At 45.6% G+C, this 21,856-nt stretch overlaps 1 protein-coding gene across 9 annotated transcripts in view; it reads left to right on the top strand.

The window, feature by feature from the left end:
* FAM168B (family with sequence similarity 168 member B) overlaps positions 1-21,856 on the top strand; it is a 143,857-nt gene that overhangs the window by 12,706 nt on the left and 109,295 nt on the right. For 5 of the 9 annotated variants that reach the window (XR_012787906.1, XR_012787910.1, XR_012787909.1 and 2 more), the window contains exon 1: positions 16,222-21,198. The exons of 1 other annotated variant lie outside the window; for it this stretch is intronic. Coding sequence is in view for 3 of the 8 variants with exons in the window: in XM_075569471.1 (XP_075425586.1) it covers positions 14,265-14,305 (41 nt within the window). In the remaining 5 variants the exon portion in view is untranslated. Of the gene's footprint in view, positions 1-14,126; positions 14,306-16,221; positions 21,199-21,856 lie in introns of those variants that run through there. 3 more of the 9 variants (XM_075569471.1, XM_075569475.1, XM_075569473.1) reach the window with 3 other exon arrangements.

Here is a 21,856-nt window from a genome sequence, read left to right on the forward strand (position 1 = left end):
TGCTTTCTCAAGGCTGGGAGGGAGCATCCATCATGGTCCCAATTAAATACCCTGAACTAACCTCTGATAGGTTATGACGTGTACTACGTATATACTATGGCAGGCTTCCTATCTCGTAAGCCTAATCTGGATGACTGGCAGACTGAAGCGCAAGCTTTTTTCTCAACAACAAGCCAGACTGGTGTATCAGAACCTAACCAAATTACTAAGATTCAGGACTTCTTTAAAGATCTTGAAATAAACTACAAAAAATATATCAAATTATGGTGGGAAGTGTTTAGCATTGAGACGTATCAAAAAGACAAATTGATCCCACGAGGACTTAGAAGTAACTTGGCTCCCGCACACAACATAACCGATGAAGGGTTTATTTCATCTTGGGTCACTATTATAAGCCAGTGCTCAAAAGATCTCATGCAGCTGCTGGTTGAACATCAGAGCACCCTGTTAAAAACTCAGGGTACTAAAGTAGACCAGTTGCTCCTTGAGGTTGAAAAGTGGGATAAAGAGACTGAGTTTAAAGATCTTGAAAATCGAATGCAGACAAACATCGATAAGTTCACAAAGGAACTAAAAGAGCGAAAACACCGCAAATACCAAAGGGACAAAACAGACTTTGAGGAAGGAAAGGTCTATAAATTTCAATTTAAGAAAAAACTAAATGTCCCAGCGGAGGTAATCGAATCCTCCACCGAGTGGTCTAACTCAGATCTAGAGGAAGATAATACTTCCACACGCAAGAAACATCACATGCAAACACGACACCAGGGACCCTCTCCTTTTTTAGAGGACAACAGGGCAGCTTACAACCCAAAAGGGAGAGACAAACAAGAAGGGGGAAGAGGGGGCAGGGGAAGAGGGAGAGGTACTGGAGACTACAGGAGACAGAGGGGCAACAGATACCGGTAACCCCAATATCTGATATGACACACGACAGCACCGATAACGACCAGGGCCTTATCATTAATCTATCTGATCGCCAACTCACACTACATCATCTAAGTGTGCTTCAAAAAGGTCTGTCCTTCTCACCCACTTCGAGAATGGACACCTTTGAGTGGGTGAAAGATCTAAACCTATTCGCTAGGAAGCTACTCCTATACAAGATGTATAAAAGGAGAGACCTTGCCATCACCATGAACCTAGGGATAGACCCACTCACTGAGGCCGATACTGAAAATCTAAGACTCCTTACAGATTTGGCGTCAGAATCGGAAAGAACGGAAGGTGAGGGACCCTTTACCCCACTTAGACCCAGATCTAGGTTTATGCCGTCACTGGACGCTAATTCGAATATAGCTGTCTTCGTAGACTTAGTCACAAGGGAAATTGAAAATCTAGGTGCCACTCCGATGAAAACCAAATCCAACCTGACACCTATGGAAATTACAGCTTTAGCGGAGCTTGAGCTTGACAAGGATATTGTCATAAAACCCTCCGACAAGGGGGGCAACCTTGTCATCCTCAACAGCAAAGACTATGCACGTGAGAATGTGAGGTTGCTTGCTGATAGGAAGTGCTATGAGGTTCTTTCTAAAGATCCTACATCTGACTATCAGAAGGAGCTCTTTGAAATCCTATCAGTAGCTCTGAAAGATAACCTTATCTCACAGAATGAATTTGATTTCATCTTTGTCAGACAACCAAAGGTAGCGACCTTTTATTCCCTCCCAAAAAATCCATAAGAAAAGAACCCCCCCCCCCAGGGCGCCCAATAGTATCTGGGATAGACAATCTCACTGAACACGCCAGTCACTATGTAGACCTCATCCTTAGACCATTCGTTGTATCCCTTCCATCCTACCTAAGGGACACAAAGGATATTCTTACTAAACTAGACAGCATAACTGTTTTAGAGGAGACTATTTTAGTCTCACTTGATGTGGAGGGACTATATACATCCATACCTCATCAAAAAGGTGTGGATGCAGTGTCCCATTTTCTTAAATCAAGAGGACCCACGTACAAGGCACACAATACATTTGTGCTCAATCTGTTATCCTTTGTGCTCACCAAAAACTACTTCCTCTTTGATAAAAAAATTTACCACCAGACCCAGGGTACAGCCATGGGGACAAAATGTGCCCCATCATATGCCAACCTGTACCTGGGCTGGTGGGAGACTGAGGTGGTTTTTGGTGAGGAGAATGAGGTGTATTCGGACCATATAGAATTGTGGTATAGGTTCATCGATGATGTGCTTCTACTATGGAGGGGGCCACTAGACCTCCTCAAAACATTAATCGGTGAACTTAACAACAATTCCAACAATCTAATACTCACGTATGAAGTTGGTCCAAACACTATTACCTTTCTGGACCTTACCATTAAGAAAGAACCTACAGGCGATATTAGCACTACTATATTCCGCAAAAGCACAGCGACGAATAGTATTTTACGTGCTAATAGTCACCACCCGCCCAATCTGGTCAGAGGGATCCCGATAGGGCAGTTTTTAAGATTAAAAAGAAACTGTTCCAACGATAGGGACTTTGAAGACCAGGCGGAAAAAATGAAAAGTAGGTTCCAGGCCAGAGGGTACAGCAACAGCAACATCAGGAGAGCCTATAAGAGAGCTAGGAATACACCCAGGATTGATCTACTCATAGACAACAGTGACACTGTACAGAAACATACTATCAGGTTTATTGGTACCTATAACCAGGACTGGGCACGTGCCAAAAATGCCTTTCAAAAACATTGGCATATTCTAAAAGCAGATGCTGACTTAGGTGAGGTCCTCAAATCATACCCCGAGATGACCAGTCGAAGATCTAGAAATCTTCGTGACATTTTGGTGCAAAGCCATTATGCGGCTAATGTTAGCCAGACATGGCTCCTAAACATACCACCTGGCAGCTTCAGCTGCCACAACTGTAAGGCATGCCAGGTTATTACTAATTCTAAAACATTCAAAAACTGGGATAACTCACGCACCTTCACGATCAGGAAATTCATTAACTGTAGGACACCCGGGGTAATCTATATGGCTGAATGTACATGTGGCAAAAAATACATTGGCAAGACCAAGCGCCCATTTCGAATCAGAGTGCTCGAGCATATGGGCAGCATTAGAAATGGTCTGGACACCCCCGTGGCTAGACACGTTAATGAACAGCACAAAGGGGACCTACGGGCACTCACCTTCAAGGGGATTGACCAACTCAGCATGGGGATTAGGAGAGGCAACTGGGACCAGGCATTACTTAAAATGGAATCCCGCTGGATTTACACACTCAGCACCCTGGCACCGAGGGGGTTAAATGAGGGGTTTGTCTTTAGCCCCTTCATTTGACCCTGCTCTGCAATTGCCCACACCCACCTCACCATTTGGCAAGCATAATCAGTCCATTCATCCCTTCAGGGCACCATGTATATCTCTATCTCTCCCTTAAGCATTTATCCGGATTGTACAAATGCCCAAACACTACAAGCATGCATACACCCTTAAACATGCTAATTTGGGAACACGTCATAACCTATCAGAGGTTAGTTCAGGGTATTTAATTGGGACCATGATGGATGCTCCCTCCCAGCCTTGAGAAAGCAGTACGAGTGAAACGTACGTCGGCAGGTGATGACGTCATCACATCAGAGGGGCGGGACATGCGCTGGTGGTCGGAGCGCCTCCTGTCCTCTAGTTTCAGCTGTATGGCTGTGCTACAGATGCTATAACTTTTAAGCTACCACCAGACGTGCCGTGGCTGATATAAAGAGAGCACCTGGCATGTTGCTGAAGGCGCCCAGCCCCCATATAGGAGGTATGTCTGGTGTCTAATGGACAAAGTATTATGTGATTCCACCTTACACTCCATGTTAACAGGCACTACCTGTGCACTGTTTTAGATTAACACTGACTCAGTTTGTATACTTATCTGACAGGCATGTGAGTGCATGAACTTTGTGAATCCACCACAACCCATGTTAACAGGCACTACCTGTGTACTGTTTTAGATTAAGACTGATACTGTCTTGGTGTGTATGTATGTGTATGTTCTATGTTGAGGGACAACACCCATGCACCGCACAAACACTGAGTGGCTTTCATATAACAGAGATCCACTGCAAACAGGCACTGTTTTTGGCATTATTAGCACAGATAAAAGATTCTGTTTGACGTGTCACCTATACATGTACAATATTACTGTGTAGAAACAAACAGTCACACCTGTATACTGTTACAGGCAGTACTGACACCGCTACGCTGATATACGCCATGTGATATAGCTTAAACTAAATACTAACCGTTACCTGTTTTTGGACTAATACCCTGGGATCTACTCTGTACCACTAGTGGCATTGTGCGGCCATATCCCAGACTCTGGGCTAACAGTATAGAGACTTTATTGTGGTTTATTTTGTCCATTCTTTATTAATTCACAGTACTCTGGCTTCATAAGTATTGACTTGACTTACAGTGTTTCCCCTATTATTTTAACATTAAGAGTTAAGACTCTAATAAAGTTTCTGGTTTTAATTCACTCATAGTCCACCCACCTTCACTAGGTTATTGTTACATTAGGCTTCAATACATTGGTTGAGTGCTCTCCTTGGGGTTCTTTCTCTCCCTGTTTACTTGTTTGCAAGACTGTATGCAGGCAAAAGCACAAAAAAATTCCACAGGCAATCTCTGGCCCTTTACACTTCAAAGGTCACCTCTCATCCCAAATTTCCGACACCATATGTAGGAGGACATGTGCAGAGGTACACAATGGAGACTGTTGTAAGGTGAAATTATAATAAGGCTTTATTGTGCCTGTCGCTTTAAACAGCAAAAAAATCAACATAAGTGAAATAGTGAGCCAACCAAAAACCCCTATCTCTGCTTTGGAGACTATCTATACATGTAGCTCAGCCCTCTCTGACTGGATTGGTTAGCTAAGCTATTTACCAGCCCCAAATCATGGAGACATTTATCAATACACATACAGAGATAATAGTCTTATACGAAAAAGTCTTATCTGTTAGCTGGGCTGCTGTAGGGGAAGCTTCTCTTCTCTCCTGGAACCGCACCCTCGTGTGCACAGAAAATGTCAGGCTTCAGGTTAGAATCTTGTCCTCTTTGTCTTGTGGTCAGCTTGTCGCTCAAGACACCTACCCTTCCTTGGTTCAGCCCAGTTGTGGACTAAGGAATCTCTGCTCTGTCTCCAAGTTCAGCTCAGGTGTGAGCAAAGGACTCTCACTTCCTGTCTCAAAAGACAGGCTTTTCTAAGCCATCTAATCAGGCAGGTGGTGTTAATTGCTTACCAGCAGTTAACCACCACACTGCTGGATTAGAGGCACATTTGTGAACAGGGATAAGTCCCCTGTTACAAATGGTATAACTGTTGCATGTTTGAAGGAGGAGGGAAAGGTACCAGAGTAGAGGGAGGAGTTAAAAATGTGTGCGAGCATAGGGATTATAGTAGGACCAAGAGGTTTTAGGAGATGGGAGGGAAAGGGGTTAAGAGAGCAAGTGGTAGAGGGAGAAGAGGAGATCAACAACGACACATCCTCCTCTGAGACAGTGGAAATAGAGTCAAGGATGGCAGGAGGAGAGTTAGGAAGAGGTGTAGGGTGGGAGGAAGAAACAGAGGGGATGTTCTGGCATATGGATTCCACCTTTTCCTTAAAATAGTCAGCAAAGTCCTGAGCGGAGATGGAGGAAGAAGAGGCAGCTGAGGATGATTTGAGTAGAGCGTCAAAGACAGGGAAGAGTCGGCGTGGGTTAGACTTGTGCTTGTTTATTAGTGAGGAAAAGTAGGCTTGTTTAGCTTGCAAGAGGGCAGAGTTGAGACAGGATAGCATAAATTTGTAGTGAAGGAAGTCTGCGAGAGTATGAGATTTCCTCCAGAGGCGTTCAGAGAAGCGAGTGGAGGAACGTAGCATGCGCGTGTGGGAATTTAGCCAGGGTCTGGGGTTAGATAGGCGAGGACAGCAAAGAGAAAGCGGGGCATGTAGATCAAGAGAGGAGGATAAGGCAGAGTTGTAGTTCCTGACCAGGTTGACGGGGTCAGTAGCAGAGCTGAGGGAGGAGTGTAAAGTGGACTCAAAGTCAGGTAGGTGAATAGAGTGCAGGTTTCTGCAGAACTGGGGGGTAGGTGGAGAAGGGGAGAAGCGAGAGAATGAGATGAGGTGATAGTCAGAGAGAGGAAAGGGGGAAATTGAGAAATCGAAGAGAGAGAAGTTTTTAGTGAAAACCAGGTCGAGGTAGTGGCCATCCTTGTGTGTGCTGGCTGCAGTCCACTGTTGAAGGCCAAAAGAAGAGGTTAGAGAGAGAAAGCGGGAGGCCCAAGGGAGAGAGGGGTCATCAATGTGGCAATTGAAGTCCCCAAGGAGAAGAACAGGGGAGTCTGAGGAGAGAAAGAAAGAGAGCCAGGATTCAAAGTGAGAGAGAAAGGCAGAAGGGGAATGCGTAGAGGAAGGTGGGCGATAGATGACTGCCCCGTGGACAGGTAGAGGAGAGAAGATCTGGACAGTGTGAGCCTCAAAGGAGGGAAAAGCAAGAGAGGAAGGAATAGGAATGGTTCGGTAACAGCAGAGAGGAGAGCAGGAGCCCCACACCTCCACCCCTGCCATCAGGGCGCTGAGTGTGGGAGAAAGAAAGGCCACCATAAGAGAGGGCAGCTAACAGTGCAGAGTCAGACTGAGTGAGCCAGGTCTCAGTTATAGCAAATAGGAGCAGAAAGTGAGAGAGAAAGAAGTCATGCACTGAGAGGAACTATTTGGAAAGGGAGCGTGCATTCCAAAGAGCACAGGAGAAAGGGAGAGAAGAGGGAGTGTGGCAGGGAATGGGTATGAGGTTGGAGGGGTTGACACCAAGAGTAGAGGTTGCATTTGGCAGGCGAGGACGAGAGCATGTAGGAATAAGGCAGGGACCAGGATTGGGAGAGATATCCCGAGAAGCAAGGAGGAGAAGCATGGCTAGAAAGAGAATGTGTGAGGATGATTTGTAGGTTTGTAATATAGTGCAGGCAATATAGCTATGCAGTGGAGCAGGTAAGCAAGGAGTTCATGTGAACTCAGAAGTGGTGAAGAAAGGAGAGATGGAGATATGAATAGAGTTAGAGACATTATGAGCCTGGTAGAAGGAATTGTATAATTTGAGAAGTGAAGCCACATCAAAAATAAATGGTAAAGGCAGAATCACAGCTATAGTTAAGTTCTGGGAAGTGCAGTTTGGGATGGGAAGTGCAGTTTGGGATAGATAATATCCTCCTTTCCAGCGTTGTTCAAATACAGGAATCAGGGCCAATAGGTGTTGTCCACTTCTTCTTCACTTCCTTTTAAACTTTAGTTGTCCTGTCCTGCCACTTACAATGTGCCACTTGGACATGTTATAACGCCTGTATGCCCGCAGACCTGGCCAGTCCCCAGTACTGAGGTGGGTAAGGGTATAACACGCACCCACAGCAGTGAGGGCGTGCCGAGAGTGTGGTAAGGTGTGTTGCCGGGCCTGGTGAGAAAGGGTTAACGTGATACCTGCTGTGTCTGGGGTGCCAGAGGTACGGAGGTCAATATCCAAGAGCCGTGGGTCAGGGGCAGGAGATAGCAGCGTAGTGAGGTCCAAAGCCGAGTCCAGGGGTTGCGAGGTACATGTAGTCAAACAGAGCCGAGATCAAATCCAAAGCTATCCAACGGGGCAGGGACAGGAACAAGAGCTGTAACAGAGAAGAGAGCTTGGCATAGACAACTGGACACAGGAGTCACAGAGGAACTATGCAGAGCGAGGAAGGAGAGGGCAGACTGGGTTTATAAAGGCAGGAGGACCAATGGTAGCAAGGGGTGGAACGGAGGCCTGTCTGAGCGATCCCAGGGATAGGTCCAGGTGAGCAGGAGGTGATTGATAGAAATCGCCTGCAGCCGATGGGGGGCGGAGCCACCGGCACGGGAGGACGAGTAAGAGGATCGGGTGCGCGCGCACTCTGTAAGCTTTCCGTGCGAGCGCCCCGGTTGCGTGCGGGAGGATGTAGCGTGTGCCAAAAAGGAGCGGCATGGCGTGGGGGCAGGAGAGGTAAGGAGCCGAGGGAGCGGGGATCCGGAGCTGACAGCTGCACTGGGAGCTGAGGTGACGGGGACCCGCTGAGAGGCGCGTGTCCCCCGATCCCTTACAGTATCCCATCCCTTGAGGATTGGACTCCGGACGATCCTCCCAAGGTTTGTGAGGAAATTTCCGACTAAATTGTTTAAGAAGAGCTGGAGCATGAATAGAATGACAAGGTACCCAGGAGCGTTCCTCCGGGCCATATCTTTTCCAATGAACGAGGAACTGAAGTCTGCCCCTGGAAAAACGTGAATCAAGAATGGAATGGACCTCAAATTCCTGTTGCCCTTGTATTACGACTGGATTGGGTCTCTGAGGACGGTACGGAAAGTGTACATTTCGAACAAAGGGTTTCAGAAGGGACACGTGGAACACATTGGGTATCCTCGTGGTGGGAGGTAGTGAAAGTCGATACACTACAGGATTGATCCGTTCGAGGACCTTGAAGGGACCCAAGAATCTGGGAGCCAGCTTCTGAGAAGGAGTTTTGAGCTTGATATTTTTTGAAGATAGCCAAACTCTGTCTCCAGGATTGTATTCTGGGCCCACCTGACGTCGCCGATCTGCTTGCGTTTTTTGTTTTTGGATGGCCCCTTGCAAGGCCTTTTGAATCTTCCGTGAGTTTTGTAGATCAGAGATGTGAGTATCTGCTGCAGGAACACCAGAGGGGAGGGAGGAGAGGGGAAGGCTGCTGGGATGGAACCTATAATTAATTAAGAAAGGCGACGCTTGCGTTGACTCATTCTTCAGCGAATTAATAGCGAACACCGCCCAGGGTAATAGGTCCACCCAGTTGTCTTGAGATTCTGACACAAAGCATCTGAGAAACTGCTCCAAGGTCTGATTCATTCTCTCCGTCTGGCCGTTGGTCTGCGGGTGGTAACAAGAGGAGAAGAGGAGGGAAATGCCAAGTCTCTGAGAGAACGCTCACCAAAACTTAGAGATGAATGGAGTACCCCTGTCTGAAACAATGGAGAGAGGCACGCCGTGTAACCTGAAAATTTCTTTAGAAAAAATGTCAGCCACGGTGGCTGAATTGGGGAGACCCTTGAGGGGTATAAAGTGTGTGTGCTTGGAAAACCTGTCCACTACCACAAGGATCGTATTCATCCCTTTAGAATTTGGAAGTTCCACAATAAAGTCCATAGAAATATGCTTCCAAGGCCGTTCCGGAAGAGTTTGGAGGAGATCAGAAGGTTTGTGTCGGGCGGACTTGCTCAGAGCACAGACTGGACAAGCTCTGGTGAAATCAAAAATGCATTTGTTCATTTTAGGCCACCAAAAGGTCCGTTTAATAAGATCCACTGTCCTCTTGAAGCCTGGATGACCACCAGATCTAGAAGAGTGCCCCCACTCTAGGATCTTGTGGCGAAAACGTGGAGCAGCGTACAGATGTCTTTCTGGCACCTTAAATCTCCTAGGGATATGAGCCTGGGCTTTATTGATCTCATCCAGGATATCAAAATTATTGGCATAAATAATATACTGTGCGGGGAGAATAGTCTCCGAAGATTCGTTAGATCCTTCCTCTGTAGAAAATTGCCGAGAGCATCGGCCTTGATATTCTTGCTACCCGGGATATAGGAAATCGTGTAATTGAAATGAGAGAAAAACAGTGCCCAACGTGCTTGACGGGATCCCAGACGATGAGTCCCCTCAATGTACAATAAGTTTTTGTGATCGGTGAGAATAGCTACTGGCTCTTTGGTACCCTCGAGGAGATGTCTCCATTCTTGCAAGGCTAATTTGATAGTCAAAAGTTCACGGTTCCCGACATCATAATTTCTCTCGGCCGAAGAGAATTTCCTAGAAAAGAATCCACACGGATAGTCTTTCTTGGGGAGAAGATCTTTGTGAGAGTACTGCCCCAGCTCCCACATCAGAAGCGTCAACCTCCAGGGTGAAAGGAAGGGATGTATCCGGATGCCCGAGGATGGGGGCGGAGACGAAAGCTCTTTTGAGGAACTCAAAGGCTTTGATGGCTTCAGAGGACCATGCTGTCGGATCAGCCCCTTTTTTGGTCAGAGCGGTGATGGGTAGAGCGATAGTGGAGAAATTATGGATGAATTTTTGATAGTAGTTAGAAAAGCCAAGGAAGTGCTGAACGGCTTTTAGGGAATTTGGCAACGGCCAATCCAGAACAGCCTTCAATTTCTCAGGATCCATGGTGAAAACTTTATCGGAGATTATATAGCCAAGGAAGGCTGTGGATGATTGGTGGAAGAGACATTTCTCCATCTTTGCGTAGAGGCTATTTGCACGAAGCCGAGAGAGAACCACTTTGTTGTGACGAATGTGCTCTTCCAGGTTCTTGGAGAAAATGAGGATATCGTCTAAGTATACTATGACAAAAATACCCAGAATGTCCCGGAAGATATAATTCATAAATTCTTGGAAGACGGCAGGGGCATTGCAGAGGGCGAACGGCATCACTGGGAATTCATAATGACCCGAACACGTGTTAAATGGAGTTTTCCATTGTCACCGTCTCGTATTGGGATTAGATTGTAGGCTCCTCTCAGGTCGAGTTTGGAAAATATAGAGGCTCCTTGGAGCCGGTCATGAGAGTTTTTACTGTAAATTACCAAATAAAAACACGAATAAATCCTTTCTAAATGAATTGGATTTTTAATATTTTTTGAAGAGTTCCGAATTAGAGGAAGAGCATCATTTTTTAACTGTAATCTTGTTAAGGCCACGAAAGTCGATACAGGGTCTTAAAGAGCCATCCTTCTTTTTCACGAAGAAGAAACCTGCTCCGGCGGGGGAGGTGGAATTCCAAATAAACCCTTAAGATTCTCCTGGATGTAGGTCGCCATGGTCTCGGGCACAGATAGGGGATATGACTTAGACTTGGGGAGTGTGGTTCCAGGAATTAATTTGATGGGGCAGTCGTACGAATGATGAGGTGGTAGGACTTCAGCCTGTATACTGTTACAGGCAGTACTGACACTGCTACGCTGATATACGCCATTGTGATATAGCTTAAACTAAATACTAACCGTTACCTGTTTTTGGACTAATACCCTAGGATCTACTCTGTACCACTAGTGGCATTGTGCGGCCATATCCCAGACTCTGGGCTAACAGTATAGAGACTTTATTGTGGTTTATTTTGTCCATTCTTTATTAATTCACAGTACACTGGCTTCATAAGTATTGACTTGACTTACAGTGTTTCCCCTATTATTTTAACATTAAGAGTTAAAACTCTAATAAAGTTTCTGGTTTTAATTCACTCATAGTCCACCCACCTTCACTAGGTTATTGTTACATTAGGCTTCAATACATTGGTTGAGTGCTCTCCTTGGGGTTCTTTCTCTCCCTGTTTACTTGTTTGCAAGACTGTATGCAGGCAAAAGCACAAAAAAATTCCACAGGCAATCTCTGGCCCTTTACACTTCAAAGGTCACCTCTCATCCCAAATTTCCGACACCATATGTAGGAGGACATGTGCAGAGGTACACAATGGAGACTGTTGTAAGGTGAAATTATAATAAGGCTTTATTGTGCCTGTCGCTTTAAACAGCAAAAAAATCAACATAAGTGAAATAGTGAGCCAACCAAAAACCCCTATCTCTGCTTTGGAGACTATCTATACATGTAGCTCAGCCCTCTCTGACTGGGTTGGTTAGCTAAGCTATTTACCAGCCCCAAATCATGGAGACATTTATCAGTACACATACATAGATAATAGTCTTATACAAAAAAGTCTTATCTGTTAGCTGGGCTGCTGTAGGGGAAGCTTCTCTGCTCTCCTCCTGGAACCGCACCCTTGTGTGCACAGAAAATGTCAGGCTCCAGGTTAGAATCTTGTCCTCTTTGTCTTGTGGTCAGCTTGTTGCTCAAGACATCTGCCCTTCCTTGGTTCAGCCCAGTTGTGGACTAAGGAATCTCTTCTCTGTCTCCAAATTCAGCTCAGGTGTGAGCAAAGGAGTCTCACTTCCTGTCTCAAAAGACAGGCTTTTCTAAGCCATCTAATCAGGCAGGTGGTGTTAGTTAATTGCTTACCAGCAGTTAACCACCACACTGCTGGATTAGAGGCACATTTGTGAACAGGGATAATTCCCCTGTTACATACCTCCCTCTTTGTGGGAAGCTCGGGCTTACCACGGCCAAAGCCCATCCTTCCACTCTCATTCGTGATCTTTCTGTGATTATAGTAGGACCAAGAGGTTTTAGGAGATGGGAGGGAAAGGGGTTAAGAGAGCAAGTGGTAGAGGGAGAAGAGGAGATCAACAACGACACATCCTCCTCTGAGACAGTGGAAATAGAGTCAAGGATGGCAGGAGGAGAGTTAGGAAGAGGTGTAGGGTGGGAGGAAGAAACAGAGGGGATGTTCTGGCATATGGATTCCACCTTTTCCTTAAAATAGTCAGCAAAGTCCTGAGCGGAGATGGAGGAAGAAGAGGCAGCTGAGGATGATTTGAGTAGAGCGTCAAAGACAGGGAAGAGTCGGCGTGGGTTAGACTTGTGCTTGTTTATTAGTGAGGAAAAGTAGGCTTGTTTAGCTTGCAAGAGGGCAGAGTTGAGACAGGATAGCATAAATTTGTAGTGAAGGAAGTCTGCGAGAGTATGAGATTTCCTCCAGAGGCGTTCAGAGAAGCGAGTGGAGGAACGTAGCATGCGCGTGTGGGAATTTAGCCAGGTTCTGGGGTTAGATAGGCGTGGACAGCAAAGAGAAAGCGGGGCATGTAGATCAAGAGAGGAGGATAAGGCAGAGTTGTAGTTCCTGACCAGGTTGACGGGGTCAGTAGCAGAGCTGAGGGAGGAGTGTAAAGTGGACTCAAAGTCAGGTAGGTGAATAGAGTGCAGGTTTCTGCAGAACTGGGGGGTAGGTGGAGAAGGGGAGAAGCGAGAGAATGAGATGAGGTGATAGTCAGAGAGAGGAAAGGGGGAAATTGAGAAATCGAAGAGAGAGAAGTTTTTAGTGAAAACCAGGTCGAGGTAGTGGCCAGGACTGCCACGAAACCATACCGAGTCTTCGGGGTCGTTCTGTTATCAATAATTGCCTAGGATGTAACTATTTTCCGCTGGATCCTGTGGGTTTTGTATGTGATTGTGACGGTAGGGAGGGTTTGGCCCGGGGTTAACGGGGTTACACCCCAAGGGCCCCCCCTCTAACCTCGCCAGGGAGACAAGGGGTTAACTGGGCTGAGGCCCAGAAATGTGATTTTACCCTTGTTATAACCTGTAAATGTATTCTCCCCTGTTTCCCTGTCCCATTGTAATGTCTGGGTTAATCAGTGTTTGCATAACACACACACTGGATCATCAGGGGTTAATAAGCTACAGTTTAAGGAAATTCCATTGTATCTTGTCTTTTCAGGAAAGTTGGACTTCAAAGGGCTTAATTGAAGTTGAGTGTGAAAAGAGAAGGTTTTAGAACCCCACATGATAGATGCAGATGGGGGAATGCAAGCTTTTGCCAAAATATTGGTTCTCTGTGTTTTAAAACTGCAATGCATTTGGTTTGTCCTGGGATTTAAACCCAGGTTGGTGACAAAAGGCAGTGCTGAATAAACAGTTACCTGAAAACTGGTATTTTGGTAACGGAGTAAGCCAGGACCCTGAGCCTTGGGGTACAGCCTCCGGGTCACCCCCCAAGTACACACATATTAAAAATATAACTTTGTCATAAGAGGGACATATATTTTTGATATTTGTGCCTCACTGGGGCAATTTTACAATGCGCATGCCAAATGCTAATTGCCTCTGCCTGCCCTTTGTAGTGCATATCCAAACAGAGGTCTGGGCTAGGTGTGATACATAGCTCAAGAAATAAACAAGAAATAATTACCTAATTGTTTATGCGGGAGGCAGGCACAAGGAATAGTTAAGTGTAACAGTTCACACTTACAATGAAAAGCCAAAAGCCTGCTTCAAAAGGTTTTTATTGATGGGGCCAGGGGGGGGGCTACCCCAAACAGGATATCTGAATTGGTGTCCTTATTAAATATAAGAATATTATGAGATGTCCTTGGCTGAAAAGGATAAGAGTTACATATTTGTAATCGTGGGATCTAGCATATCTTTGGGAGTCTAAACACTGTATGTCTCGTTGTCTCGTTGACAAAGGGCGACGTCCTGAAACGCGTTCGAGATTTTTAACCTATCCCATGCCATGATGTCTAACATGGAATAAAGGACTTTTATACCGGTATCTAGCCCCCTCATTGCTGCATTGCTGTGCTCCGTTTTCTTCCGTGAGGATATCCTGTTGTTTGCCTGTTTCAACGTGATGCACGCCGTGGGATTCACCGCACAAGACAACTCTCTACTGTGAGTACCCCCATTAGCTCATTACGCTTTGGGAGTCATATACTTTGTGTCTTCTCTCCAGGGGAAAGTTATATACTGTATACTGGGAGGTCAGAGATTTGTTACTGACTCTCACCAACAAAGCACAGTTTTCCCCACATCTTAGGAGATATGAATAGAGACACTGTTCACATATACATTTGCAGAGAGTGGTGTTGACCTGTTCTCCTCATTTAGAGGGTATACTGTATACTTATTGGATGTCTAGAGACTCCCTACAGCTGAGCACGGTGCACTAGGAACGCTGTTTCCTAGTATCCATAAATAAACACTGTATATGTACCTGCTGCTAAATGCCCGATATTAATATCTCTATTAATTTTCATATTACACTGTAATTTTTGGTCTCTCTGCGAACGTCAGGTGTCAGACTGTATTAATATATCTCACCTGACTGTGTGTATTACGGAACGGATGTTATGCAATGATTTGCAGTAAATATGAAATTTTGGTTGAGTTCTGAGAAACTGCAGCCCCCCTGCTATGATAATGAGCAGGAAGGCTAGAATTTACATACCTGGTCATCAAAGGCTAATTGCTAATTGTTATGCGTGGCCTAGGGACCAAGGGAAGTGGATGTTTTTGTAAATGTGGTAATTCACACTTCAATGGAAGCCAAAAGAGCTTCAAAGACTTTTTGCTAGCCGTCGCAGCACCTAAGGTTACAGATAGAGGGACAAACGGTATATAAACTAGCTGTCCACCCTCTATCAAAGTTGTTCATGTTGTCCATTGTTCTTCATGCAAATGATCTTCATGCATGCATGTGTCCTGCCTGTTTTGCTGTGATGTCAACTGAACTATGGAAGAAGTGGCCAGTCTGTAATCCTGCTGGCTTTCTTGCCATAATCTTTACGTAAGTGTCTATATTTTGCCTGTTATTTGTACATTATTGTGTTCACCTTTATCAAGGAATAAAATCACTTTATTATATCTTAAGTCTCGTCCCAGTTCAAACCCAGGTATATATATATTTATATATAGTTTTCGTGTCAATTACAGCCTGTCGCAAGCTCTCGTGACAGTGATTGAGCCTTTCCGGAACTCCTGTCTGTTACTGCATTATAGGAGAACGCATTTTAATATTATCAAAGCAATATTGTGGATCTTACTACCCCTGGGATGTCTGTCTGTGCCAACCATGGTGACCAGACTTTTAGAAAATTATCGCCAGAGTCGTTAACTAAACTTGTTAACTTTTCCATCTGGCAGACGAACCAAATTTTGTTTCGAATCTTGGAAATTGAAGGGATTTCACGTTGTTTCCATATAGCTGGATCTCGCACCTCGCTGCTGTTGCAAAGTGAGCAATAAGTTTAAGGTCTGCTTTTGAGATTCCCCTATGGGCTCTACCCAGTAAGAAGAGCCCTGGGTCGAATGGAATTTTGAGGCCCAAAATCCTCTCAAGCCAATCTCTGATTGTATGCCATAACGGGGCTAGTCGAGGGCAGGACCACAGCATATGTAACAGATCCGCCGGTTCTCCGCATTGTCGAGGGCACAGTGAGGAGATTCCTTTGGAAAATTTCGATAATTTGAGTGGGGTCAGATACCACCTCATCAGGACTTTATATGCGTTCTCCTTCAATGTTGTACATATTGAGCTCTTGGCAGCTGCCGTTGCTATCTGAGTCCATGAATCTTCATCTATAGTCTCACCGAGATCTGCTTCCCATTTTAACATGTATCCTAATTTTTGCGTGACTTTGGCAGCTGAACCGACCACTTCTCTATACAACTGCGATGTGAGTCCCTTAGTTGTTGTCTCTTTGAGACAGAGCTTTTCAAATATTGTCAATGGGGGATGTCGGCTAGTTTTGTATAAAATGCTCTGATCTGGAGGTACCTAAAAAATTCGGAGTGCGGGATCTTTTTATCTGATCTAATTTGGTCAAAAGTTATAATTTTGTCTCCTCCGTCCAGATCTTTAAGTCTTGAGATATAATTGTGTTTCCATATTATAAAGTTTGCACTATCTAGACCTGGAGCAAAGTGTGGATTCCCCCATAGGGGCGTCATCAATGTATTTTTGGTGGTAAGGCCACATTTGAGTTTTACAGCATCCCAGATTGCTAGTGAATTGGTCATTGAGGATAGCGGCTGTTGTATAGCTTTTAATCTCGCTATTTTTGTGGTCCACATCAGGTGGCTCAGCTCCAATGGGGAGCAGGCCGTGCTCTCGACTGCTACCCACCTTTTCGAATCGGGGTTTATCTGCCATTGAGAGATTTGACATAATTGGGCCGCTCTGTAGTATACCAAGCAAGGTACTGCCAGGCCACCTTCTGTCGTTTGTTTCAGTAATGTTTGTTTGTTAATTCGTGCCTTCTTTCCCCCCCATATAAATTTGGATAAGGTGGCTTGTAACTTGCTAATTTCTGTCATATTCAGGGGGACTGGGAGTGTTTGTAAAAGGTACAGAATGCGTGGGAATAGATTCATCTTTATACTGTATATTTTGCCTATCCATGATATATGAAATTTTGACAAGCGCCTTAAATCTTCTCTCAGGGTTCGAATGAGCTTGGGGTAGTTAGCTTTGTATAATTCCCGGTAAGTACGGGGAATAAAGACCCCTAGATATTTGATCGCTTTATTTTGCCACCGGAAGTTAAAGTTAAGTGATATAAGCTTTTCCTCTGCTTTCGGGATCGTGATGTTTAAGGCCTCTGATTTCGTTTGGTTGATCTTGAACCCTGATATTTTGTTAAATTTGTCCAGCAAGCTGAAGAGATTGGGGAGAGAGGTGAGGGGCTTGGACAAAATCATAAGGATATCGTCCGCATATAGGGCCATTTTGTGAGTTTGAGTTTCGATTTCAATCCCTGAAATATCTGGGTTATCCCTTACTTGGGCCGTGAGGGGCTCCATACACATGGCAAAGAGCAGGGGGGATAAGGGGCAACCCTGTCTTGTTCCACTTCTGATCTTGAAGGGATCCGATGGGAACCCTTGGTGAATAACTCTAGCTGTTGGGCCTTCGTAGAGTGCCATTATGGCAGTGATTAAATGGCTATCGAATCCAAATGCTCCAAGCGTATCCTTCAAATATGCCCAGTCGATCCTATCAAACGCCTTTTCGGCATCTAGACTTGACACCATAACTTTTACTTTGTTGGAATTGGCTATTTCTAACAGATCGATGATTTGTCGGATGTTATCGGCCGCTTGTCTATCTTTAACAAAGCCGACCTGATCTGGGTGTATTAGTCTAGGTAGGATCTGACTTAAACGGTTGACAATTAATTTAGCATATATTTTGATATCTGTATTGATGAGTGAGATGGGCCTATAACTCTTACAATCTAGGGGATCTTTTCCTGGTTTATGGATTATTGATATCGACGCTTGGAGCATATGTTCGGGGAAGGGGCTGCCCGCCAGAACTGTGTTGAATACTTAGAGCAGGTAGGGGGCTAATATTTCACTATATTTTTTATAATATAAGCCTGAAAAGCCGTCAGGCCCTGGTGCCTTTGACGCCTTCAGGTTACTAATGACTAGGGAAATCTCTTCTAAAGTAAAATCTCTGCCCAAGACCTCTCTCTCCTCTGCCGTCAGTTTTGTTAGGTTAGAGTTGGCGAGAAAATTTCCCCGTGCTCTATCTGTTTGAGGATTATGCGCTATTTTATCTCCATTATAGAGATTTTCATAGTACATTTTGAATTCTTCTACAATGACTTTAGGGTTACCTGAAATGACGCCTGATTTATTCCTAATAGCTTGGATGTTATAGTTTGGAGTTTTGTATCTTAATTTGTTCGCAAGCATAGTATCTGGCTTATTTGCTTTATCAAAAAACATCCTCTTTGACCAGTTCAATGAAGTGTCAGCCTGGGAGGTTAACAGATTGAGCTCGATTTTTACATCTTTCAGTTTTTTAAGGATACTGGGGTTGTTGGTTTGTTTATGATCATCTGAAAGCTGCTTTAATTTAGATTGTAATAATCGGATCTTGGCCGTTCTTATTTTTTTCTTTCTGGAGGCTAAGCCAATGAGGACCCCTCTCAGGGTCGCCTTATGGGCCTCCCATAGGGAAAGCTGAGAGTCCACCGAGCCTGTGTTGTTCTCAAAATATTGCTTTATTTCTTCTGCAATTAATTGCGAGAATCCTGGGTCTTTCAGGAGGGATTCGTTCAGTTTCCAATTTGCTCCCGGTCTGTCTAGAGTTAATTGTGTGCATCTCAGCTCTATAGATGCGTGATCTGACCATGAAATATCATGGATCAAAGTATGGGAGATCTTTGGAACCAGTCTGCTAGAGATAAAGAAGTAGTTGATTCTGCTATATGTTGAATGTGGGTGTGAAAAGAAGGTGTAGTCCCTATCATGAGGGTGCTGTTCTCGCCAAATATCTAATAGGTGATTCTTTTTTAAACCCTTACGCAGGGCCTTTGGTATAGCCTTGGGATAACGCTGTGCTGGACCCGATCTATCGAGTTTAGGATTAAGAGCGATGTTGAAGTCACCCGCTACGACTAGTGGTCCTTGGGCGACTGTATGTAGCTTATTGAAGGTTGTGAAAAATTGTGGATCCTGACTATTGGGAGCATATAACGTTGCTAATGTAAGTATTTGACCATTGATAGAACCTATCAAGATTAGGTATCTGCGAGGCGCATGCGCGACGGGAACGGAGATGGAGGTCTAAACTGAGAGCTCCGTAACCCGCCGGCAAGAATTATATAAACTTTGATCGCAAAACTCAATTTAGCCGCAGCAAATTAACAGCAAGCAATATCGGAATACCCACAGCATAAAATTCCATGGCGGCCACATGAAAAAAATCAAAACAGAAGGTAGATGTCCGCACTTACTTCGTGGGGGCTAAAAAACCTAGGGAAACAGACAGTATGGCGGCATCAGACTCTGACTCCGCACCGGAGATAGAGGTAAGGACGGATGACCCGACAGGCGCTATGAAGCGGGAGATAGCGCAGCTTCTCTCCGATTTGAATACCTTTTTCAGAGGAGAGGTGGAACACCTGCGGAAAGACATTTTAAATATCGGAAACCGCACGAATGACCTCGAGGAAAAAATGGAGGAATCCACAAGAAGCCAAAAAGAGACAGACTCCAGGGTCACCATACTGGAACGGAAAGTGGCAGAATTGGAAGAACGCCACGAGGATAGCGAGAACCGTGACAGAAGGAACAACCTCAGGGTGAGGGGGATCCCTGAAGAGATACAAGACCCTGAAGCAATGCTAAATAGATGGATGACTTCCATCATGCCAGGAAAGACAGAGGCAGAATTGGTCATGGACCGGTGCCACCGAGCACTGAGGGCACGTCCCTTGCCTAACAATCCCCCCCGGGATGTAATCCTACGTTTACACCACTTCACCACAAAAGCGGAAATCTGCAAGATCACCAGGGCCACCCCTACAGTGAAATTCGAGGGAGTAGAGATGGCCATTTACCAGGACATTTCCCCGATCACGTTATCCAGACGCCAGGCCCTCCAACCGGTCACCAGAATTTTACGAGACAAAAACGTAAAATACAGATGGGCCTTTCCCTTCGCCCTGATTGTGACGCAGCATGGACGGTCTCATGTCCTCAAACATATATCGGACGGCCAGGAGTTCCTGAAAAGACTGGACATACCGAACATGCTGCAGACCGAACCCCCAGTAGAACGCCCCCCAAGGCAGGCAGATTGGGAGAAGGTGGGCCCCCCGGCCGGCCATCGGCAGGATAAAGCGAGACCTTCAAGACCTGGCTGAAAAAGGAGTCCCCTGACTGTTTTCTAGTTTCTGCAGAACTAGGCGTTACTGTTATCACCCCGGTTGTTCCACAAATAAAGAGACTATCACCCTTACTATAAGCTGCCTGACGACTACGGGCTCCGGTGTTACCCTCTAGCCCCCACCGATGGTTCGGGCCCAAGCGGTAAAGTCCCTGCTGAAACACACGGAAAATCTGGGTAAAAAAAAAGACTAAGGGAAGAGAGACTCCATATACTTTCCAAAATGGCGTCCCAGCAAGATCCGCGGGAAGAGTTGAGGAAGAAGCGCCAATTCAGAATGGCGGATGCAGTTTGGGCGCGAAAGCTGGGAGCTCCGGGCATCTCCACCCCCGAGACACACCTCCTTCAGCTGCGCGCAGGCGGTTATGCGCACTAGATCCGGCGGATGTCAGGAGGCGGCCCTTCGCAGAGCCCCGTCGCAGGGGAACTGACGTCAGAGACAGCGCCTACCAGGAAGAAGAGACAGCCGTCTGATGCGGCAGATCGAAGGAGGGAGATGAAAGACACGCCGAGCAGAGAGGGGGGTCTCAGCAAAGGGGTGCGCGCATTCCCCGGCTGAGGAGCAGAGGGGACACCTTAATGAGAATCATGGCATAGATAATACACAGTAGTCATGAAAAGTCAGACAGCTACATAGACTAAGATCAGGAGATAATCTCTAGTTAGTTAACCAATTATACAGTTGAGTTTGTATTTTAGATGATAAAGGAATATTGTTATCATAAGGCAATGTTAACACTGCCGGCGGGGGGGGGCTGGTGATTGCCTTTATCCCCACCCGTTGGCATGTGCCCCTGGGGCTGGTATGCGGCCTTAAGCTGCAACCCGGTCAAAGACCTGGGAACCCGTGATCTGGTACACATCCCAAAATCCAGGACAGAACAAGAAGAGTATCCAGAGTACTGGCGGATTTCCCAGGCAGCAAACCACAGGTCAGCTAGGACCAAGGTGGTTTTACCTGTACTTGTTACAGGATTATATGTTCCCTGTCATTTCCTTTTGTGTTTTCCCACCCCTTCCACAGGTACCCCACCAGGAGGTCGTACGACGACAAGAGGTCAGCAACACAGCAACTGGCAGTCGCAGAAAATCCAAGGCACGGGTAGGAGGCAAAAGCACCGCACCCACAGTGACTCACTACACACACAAGCATGGCTCTAAGGTTCCTATCACAAAATGTTAAGGATTTCAATTCCCCCCAAAAACGCAGAATCGCCTTTGCAGAATTCAAGCGTAGGAAAATTGATGTTCTGTTTCTTCAAGAGACGCATTATTGCTCTAACAAAAACCCAGGGTTTATAGACAAAAACTTTAGAAAGTTTTACCTCGCCTCAGCCAAAGAAAAGAAAAAAGGAGTTGCCATTTTACTCCATAACAAAGTCCCGTTTGAACTGGAAAAAATAAAACGTGTTCCAGGAGGCAGATATATAATACTGGTGGGCCAGATACAACAATCTAGAATCACGCTGGCATGTATGTATGCCCCATGTGAACACGACTCTCAGTTCTTTGAGGGATTTTTTCTCAAACTCAAACAATGGGCTGTGGGCAATATAATACTGGCAGGGGACTTCAATAAGGTCCTGGACCCGCGAATAGATAGATCCCCGAGACAGGAAAAAACAAGACAAATAGGGGCAACAGCTCTTATAGAAGGGTTACGAAGAGGATGCCTGGTAGACATCTGGCGGGAACAACACCCGGGCGAGCGCACTTATACTTTTTACTCACACCCACACGACAGTTATAGTAGACTGGAC

The sequence above is a fragment of the Ascaphus truei genome, chromosome 14 (genome assembly GCF_040206685.1).
Source record: "Ascaphus truei isolate aAscTru1 chromosome 14, aAscTru1.hap1, whole genome shotgun sequence".
Classification (NCBI taxonomy): Eukaryota; Metazoa; Chordata; class Amphibia; order Anura; family Ascaphidae; genus Ascaphus; species Ascaphus truei.